This window comes from Lampris incognitus, chromosome 9 (assembly GCF_029633865.1).
Source record: "Lampris incognitus isolate fLamInc1 chromosome 9, fLamInc1.hap2, whole genome shotgun sequence".
Classification (NCBI taxonomy): domain Eukaryota; kingdom Metazoa; phylum Chordata; class Actinopteri; order Lampriformes; family Lampridae; genus Lampris; species Lampris incognitus.
In genome coordinates this window covers 23658980-23666809 of record NC_079219.1, presented here as the reverse complement: position 1 = coordinate 23666809, position 7830 = coordinate 23658980, and the positions used below count along the sequence as shown (strand labels likewise).

General features: G+C 43.8%; 1 protein-coding gene across 1 annotated transcript; it reads left to right on the top strand.

Annotated features, from left to right (window-relative positions):
- The first annotated feature begins 30 nt into the window (after positions 1-30).
- LOC130118295 (uncharacterized) lies at positions 31-6394 on the top strand. The gene is made up of 14 exons (XM_056286704.1): positions 31-121; positions 433-509; positions 682-754; positions 2111-2223; positions 2317-2342; positions 2459-2596; positions 2930-3039; positions 3151-3246; positions 3360-3443; positions 3579-3705; positions 3950-4055; positions 4924-5106; positions 5226-5300; positions 5884-6394. The coding sequence occupies exons 1-14, from the start codon at positions 94-96 to the stop codon at positions 5965-5967; spliced, it is 1320 nt and encodes a 439-aa protein (XP_056142679.1). The 5' UTR covers positions 31-93; the 3' UTR covers positions 5968-6394.
- The last annotated feature ends 1436 nt before the right edge of the window (positions 6395-7830 follow it).

Genomic DNA, 7830 nt, shown 5'->3' with positions numbered 1-7830 from the left:
AGAGAATTGCAGTTTTGTTTGGCGCTGGAAGGACGAAGGAGCTGAACTTTGCAGCCTGCCTGGAACAAAGCGAAGCGGTTTTGAAGTATTGTGATGGAGAAGGAGACAGAGTACTTTGCAGGTACTGTAGTCAGTGTATTTCAGTGATTACGTGTGTTATGCACAAAGATCTGCTGGTGATACGAGTTACGGACAGGAGCACACAGCAGTACCGGCTATGTGTGTTGCGCCCCATACTCGATTTAAAACCAGGCCATCTTGAAACTCCGATCTCCGTCCACACCGAGTTATTTGTAGTGCACACTGGAATCAGCTCGCAATTTCGTATGAAGTTACATGCTTGAACTGCACTTAGGTAAAATACCGGAATCTAAAAAAACTTACTACTATGCTCATTAAGCAGTGTTAAGTTTTGCCTTCTCTCCTGCACAGGTATTGCTAAGATCCCCTATCTACCAGACGGTGGAGCACGAGATGTTATGTGCTTCAAACACTACAATGCAGAGGAGGTAGGTGTGGCGCGCGCGCGCGCGCATACACACACACACACACACACACACACACTTTTCATCATATATAGAATTGATGTATTTAATTAATGCACTTCTCTTTATTAATATGAGTTGATGGATCACTATAGCTTGGTTGTCCGTGGTCAAAGTTCACTGTTCACCTGTGCAGGTGCTGATGGGTAGGAAGATGGAAGACTGGCTGAGGTTCTCAGTCTGTTACTGGCACTCCTTCTGTGGAACGGGTAACGTTATGAACAACACCCCACCACATAAATACACCAATCAGCGAAAGCATTAAGACCACTGACAAGTAAGTGACTAACAATGGCACCTGTCAAGGGGTGGGATATATTAGGCAGCAAGGAAGCAGTCAGTTCTTGAAGTTGATGTGTTGGAAATAGAAAAAATGGCTAAGCGCAAGGATCTGAGCGACTTTGACTGAGGCCAAATTGTGATGGCTAGATGACTGGGTCAGAGCATCTCTAAATCAGCAGGTCTTGTGGGTGTTCCTGGTATGCAGTGGTCAGTACCTACCAAAAGTGGTCCAAGGAAGAACAACCAGTGAACCAGCGACAGGGTCATGGGTGCCCAAGGCTCACTGATGTGCGTGGGGAGCAAAGGCTAGCCTGTTTGGTCCGATCCCACAGAAGAGCTACTTTAGCGCAAACTGCTGAAAAAGTTAATACTGGCTATGATAGACAGGTGTCAGAACACACAGTGCATCACAGCTTGTCGCGTATGGGGCTGCATAGCTGAACACAGAGTGCCCATGATGACCCTTGTCCACCGCCGAAAGCACCTACAATGGGTATGTGAGCATCAGAACTGGACCATGGTGCAGTGGAAGAAAGTGACCGGGTCTGATGAATCACATTTTCTTTTACATCATGTGGACGGCCAGGTGCATGTGCGTCGTTTGCCTGGGGAAGAGATGGCAACAGGATGCACTATGGGAAGAAGGTAAGCCAATGGAGGTGGTGTGATGCTCTGAGCAATGTTCTTCTGGGAAAACTTGGGTCCTGGCATTTATGTGGATGTTACTTTGACATGTACCACCTACCTAAACATTGTTGCAGACCAGGTACACCCCTTCATGGCAACGGTATTCCCTGATGGCAGTGGCCTTTTTCAATAGGATAATGTGGCCTGCTACACTGTACACATTGTTCAGGAATGGTTTGAGGAACATGACAAAGAGTTCAAGGTGTTGCCTTGGCCTCCAAATTCCCCAGATCTCAATCAGATCGAACATCTGTGGAATGTGCTGGAAAAACTAGTCAGATCCATGGAGGCCCCACCTTGCAACTTACAGGACTTAACGGATCTGCTGCAAACATCTTGGTGCCAGATACCAGAGGACACCTTCAGAGGTGTTGTGGAATCCATGCCTCGACGGGTCAGAGCTGTTTTGTCGGCACGAGGGGGACCTACACAATATTAGGCAGGTGGTTTTAATGTTTTGGCTAATCGGTGTATGTGCAATTGCAGAAAATATATTCTCCTGTTGAAATAAGTTGTTTCGGTAATTTAATTTTCTTTGTAAATTAATATTGTGCCATTAATTTGCATTGTTTTGTTTTGTTTTGTGATTATTTCAGGCACTGACCCTTTTGGTTTCCCGACCCACCACAGACCCTGGAATCAGGGAAGTCCTATGGAGGCAGCAAAGAAGCGACTCCATGCTGCTTTTGAGTTCTTCAGCAAACTTGGTGTGAGTGAATTCCTCCAAACCTTTTTCTTTTTCAGAAGGAATTTAAGCTGAATATTTAGTTTTTGTTTTTGTGAACCCTGCTTTTTCTTACAGGTGAAATATTACACATTTCACGACAGGTAAGTGAAATGAAGGAAAGCCACTACTTTTGGGGCGTAATCAATAATAACTACCTTGGTCTGCAGGTCTGTCAGTAATGTTATAATTCAAAGAAATCTGTTTTTTTTTTCCAAAGGGACATGGCTCCAGAGGGCCTCACCCTGGAAGAGACCAACTGGAACCTGGATGAGATGACGGATCTGGCTCTGCAGCTGCAGAATCAGACTGGAGTCAAGGTGCTGTGGGTCACCTGCAACCTATTTGCTCATCCAAGGTCAGTTTTTGTCTAAACTTCAAGCCAGAAACTTTATAGATCCTAACACGACAAGTAAAGCCATTTTTTTTATTTGTGTCCAGGAAGGGCCAGAGACTGTATATGATTCTTACTTATTGCAGAGCAAGTTTAAAAAAAACAAAAAACAATCTCAGCAAAAATGCCTTTAAATAACTCATCAAACATATTTATCCTCGGATGGGGGTCACAAAAATTCAAGCCAAGTTCATCACAAATATTTTTATGTTATAGTTACGAGCTGGATTTCACCTTGAGGTCAACCTTATTTGAGCAAGAGTATTAAAAGCTGTGGCTAACAGTTGATTTTGACAGGTACATGAATGGTGCAGCGACTAATCCTGACTGCCATGTTCTGGCCTATGCGGGAGCCCAGGTTAAAAAGGGTCTGGATATTGCCAAGAAGCTGGGTGCAGAGAATTTTGGTAACATAGATTTGATGTTGTCATGGTGTTTCATCCTAAAATGTAAACATAATTCATTTAAAAATGTTTTTTGGTGCAATAACAGCGGTCTATATCTCTGTATGGCCGCAGTGTTCTGGGGTGGAAGGGAGGGCTTCCATTCTATACACAACACCCATGTTGCTGCTGAACTACGCCACATGGCCGTCTTTTTCAAAATGGCTGTCAGTAAGTGTCAGGATGTGGGCTGTTTTGGAGAAACAGAATGAAGTCACAGTTGTGAAATAGGCCTGTGTCCCACTTTAAGTAGAGGGTACTGATGACTTTATTTTTGTGCCCAGAGTACAAGGAGAAGATTGGACTGAAGTGCCAGTTCCTTATTGAACCCAAACCCAAGGAGCCATGCAAACACCAATATGATTATGGTGAATTCTCATGTTTAGATCAAAACAATATATTTTTTAAAAACATTTTTTCCAAGACAGAATAATCCACAAAGTCAAAAGAGGAAGCTTCCATGGTAAAAATCATATTATATTGACAGTATCACTGTTTTCTAGATGCCATGAGTGTCATAGGATTCCTAAAGCATTATGACCTGGACAGTCACTTTAAGTTGAACATCGAGCCCAACCACACCACCCTGGCGGGGCACTCCTATGAACATGACGTTGTCATGGCTTCTGCGTAAGATGCCATTTAAGTGATATAGTTATTCTTGGAGAACATTTTCCTTCCATCTTGAGTAACATTGCAGAATGTTTAGATGATTTTTTTTCCTTTTCATTAACTTGTGTTTTGATTCAGAGCTGTGTCAGAAATCCAATGTATCCACACTACCTTCTCACACAGTGTTTTCTATTTTCCTTTGTTGAACGGACTAGATATATATTATCTCTGTCACCTGTGGTCCTTGTTTTCTGGTGGACAGCTTCGGCATGCTGGGATCAGTTGACTCAAACACCGGTGCTCCTGACTTGGGATGGGACACAGATCAGTTCCCAATGGACATCAGGAACACCACACTGGTCATGAAGGTGAGATTTAAATGATAAACTGACTAAAAACCAAAAGGCAACTGTGGAAGTTTGCCAGTTTGATTGATACCATTTAACAAAAGTCCAACTCTGATCAGAGGTCTGCATTCAAAGACTCTTAAAATGGATTGACTACTTAAATCTGTGACTCACTAAACATCTGTGGAGGCCGTGAAAATCTGTTTTACATAACAAAAAACAAAAACCTTGCACAACAATGTGTTTGTATTGCTGAATTTGAAAAGGTGGCAGATGCCCATTCATGTAAATGTCACAACAGGAGCAGGACCCAAGTGCACACAGCGGCAACAAACTGGGCTAGAACAAGGTTTTATTAATCCAATAGAATTTACAGACAGCAGGGAACAGACGCTACACCGGCGACCAAGAGTCACTGCGCGTATGCATGTGTGTGGATCCGACAAGGAGCCAGGGCAACCAGGGGGGATATATATACACGTAGGGGAGCCTATCAGGGAGATTGTGCACAGGACAGGGCAGGAACAGAACATCCAATCGGCGAAAGGGGAGGGAGATTGGGCACAGGTGCACAGGAACAGAACAGGCAATCAGAGAAAGAGGAACAGGTGAGTGAAGCAGGGGCAATCATGAGCAATCAGGGTCAGCGATCGAAATGGCAAGCCATATAAGGGAATGGGGATCATGAGGGCAACACAGGTGCAGGAACATACATGGCAAGCCAATCATGCAACGGGGGACAGGTGAGCGTAGCTCACCCAGACCACACAACCATGGCAGTAAAATGTATGTAAAATTATTCAGCATAATAAAAAACAAAGATATAGTTATTCAGGTGAGAAAAATGTTAAGACATCCTGGTTATTATGCATTCATTAATCTCTTCCAGACCATCATTGAACAAGGTGGCTTGCAGCCAGGAGGTCTGAACTTTGATGCTAAGGTACGCCGAGAGTCCCCCGACCTGGAGGACCTGTTTATCGCACACATTGCAGCCATGGATGCCTTTTCAAGGGGGCTCCGAAACGCCGTACGCATCATTGAGGAAGGGACAATGAGTAGTATGGTGATGGTATGTAATCACTGGTGATTCGATTATTGATATTGCATTATTTATTTCTGAATATGATCATTTGAACATGCTGTATCCTGTTATGGTCAAATGATGGCAGTAACGTGTGATTCAAACAGGAACGTTACTCAAGCTTCCGCCATGGGATTGGACAGAAAGTGGAGGATGGTAGTGCCTCATTAGAGGAGATGGAGGTGAGGTCATCAAGTCATCAGTGGCGTCTGCAACTAAGATGTGTTGTGCAGAGGTGTAGAATAAGATTACATGTATACCCCAAATATTTAAGACGTTATTGCCATGCAGGTAACAACTTGATATAGCAGTTTTTATGCCATAGGTAAGCAGTGTGTGCAGTGGGTAAAAAGTAGGCCAGAAGTTGTGTACTCCTAATTCCTCTATTTTCTTCCCTAGACCAAATGCTTTATAGTGTGGTCTAGAAGGGGAGGGATTGTGGGTTAACATGTCCACATCAGATGTCTGTCTCTCAGATTCAGGGGTGGGAACACTTTTCCAACCCAGAGAGATGTTTCACATTCAATATGTAAAATTAGATGAGTTATCCTTAAAGCCCAAAATATGCAATACTATGCTGTCTTTGCAATTGGTGCAGAATTTGGAGAAGTGCAGAGGTTTCATCATCCAAGTGTCTTAAGGTTATCCCATGCGGATACGTGTGAGCTGTCAATTATTCAGTAAGAGTCTAGTAAACGAATGTGACATTCAGAAGTGGGAGTGATGTTGAGGGAGTTAAACCAGTGATGTCTGTTATTTTCTCAGGACTTCGTCAAGCAGCACGGGGAACCGAAAGTCACATCAGGGAAACAAGAAAAATACGAAGCCATCTTCAATCACTACATATAACCAGGCTATTCTCTCCAGCAGTTTTACGTTTAAAATCTATCCAGTTTATTGTTAGTATGAAAGGAGTACTGTTTTGTGTTTTACTAGCTTGGGTTGATAAGAACTGTAGTATTTCCCTTCGGTTGTGCCATAACAGTAAATGCAGGGGTTATGATGTGTACACAACTCTTTAACCAAGGACACTTTTACAGTTTACAGGCAAACACTTAAGCCATTCTATTAACTTATTTTGTTTGCCATCTCATTGCTTAGCATTTGAAACATCCATCCATCCATTATCCAAACCGCTTATCCTGCTCTCAGGCTCGTGGGGATGCTGGAGCCTATCCCAGCAGTCCTTGGGTGGCAGGCGGGGAGACACCCTGGACAGGCTGCCAGAGCATTTGAATCAGAACTAAATGAGGGGTATATTTGTCTATATGGCTAATGAATGTCATTCACTGTTGAAATAAAAACAAAAACATTTTTTGTTTAAAATCAAGTTACTTATTATGTAACCAAGTTATTTGTGAAGATGGCGGCATGAACTTGCGTTTGCGGCGGCCTCACCCAGTACCGTCCATGCAGTGTCCTTGTCCACATCTAGGTTTTTGTGTCTTCGTTTGGTTGATGTCTTCTGGGCGGGCTGGCGCTGGATCGGCTCGAAGAGCTTGGCCTGCTGCTTCCTGTGGGCCCAGGGACCGCGGCCCTGCCCGAAGAGGAAACGAGGAGGGCGGTCTGACCGGACGCAGAAGCTAACTGCTAGCCCATGTAGACCGGCACTTCCCACAGTTAACCTGGCGTTCGTTCTCCTGGACAGTATTTTTTGTTGTTTTTTTTTTGTGTAGTTTATGTGTTGTTGTAGTTTTTCTCATTGTGTTGCATTGCTGGGGAAAACGATATTTCGTTTCATTTCATGTATGCAAGTACCCTGACAAAGAAATGACAAAGTATTCCTGAAGAAATCAGGTTGTTTTGTTAAATGGTTGAATCTTGTGAAGACCATGGCGTTTGGTTACTGTGAGTATGAATGCTCTCAGATGTATTCAGATTTACAGAACCTTCCTCTTTTCCTAATGGGAATATGGACGTGATGCTAATTATGGCCACAGGTGAACTAATGCGTAGCTCTAAGATTTTTTTGATGGAGAAGAAAGACGGTTTGCTAATTTGCACAGTTGATGACAGATGACACACAGAGACGCAGTCGGTTGATTGTACACATAGTCAAATTTTATTTGAATACCCTAAAATCACAGTTCATTCCCGGAAGGCTTTACAATCTCATTGCATTCTCAAACATAGAAATGGAGTCAGCGCTGCTGTACGACAGATACCCTCGATTCGGACACGGAACAACTCGACAAACAGAAATGCTTTTAGGAGAAAAATGGGAGGAAGAGCAGAGGGATCTCTCTCCTCTGATCTCCCAGAACAGATAGACGTGCAGGTAACAACAGGTAGCGAGTGTGCGGAATAGACGAGCAGTAACCGATTGGTTGTAAAGTAGAGGTTAATTTCATGTATTTCCTTTACATAAATTAAGCCTATCTGTCTCCGCTGAAAAGGTGCAGTTGTGCTGAAGTTTGTGTTTTCCTCTGAAGGGGTTGAGGCTAAAAGGATGAGGCAGGTGGAGGCGTGAAGGGAATGAATTAGTAACGCGCCTCTACAATGACATCAAATCATACTACTGCCCTGCCGGCTGGCTGCCCAATCAGAGGCGGAGGGTGGGTCCGTTGCCGGCGGAGCTGTCCAATGGCTGCATAGTGTGAGCTCTGCTCACTCTCACGTCACTCCTGATTGGAGGGTTGATCGATAAACGAAGCGGGGATATTAAAACGCCAAATCAGAAACAGCACTGCCACCTCATTAGCATAATGCATT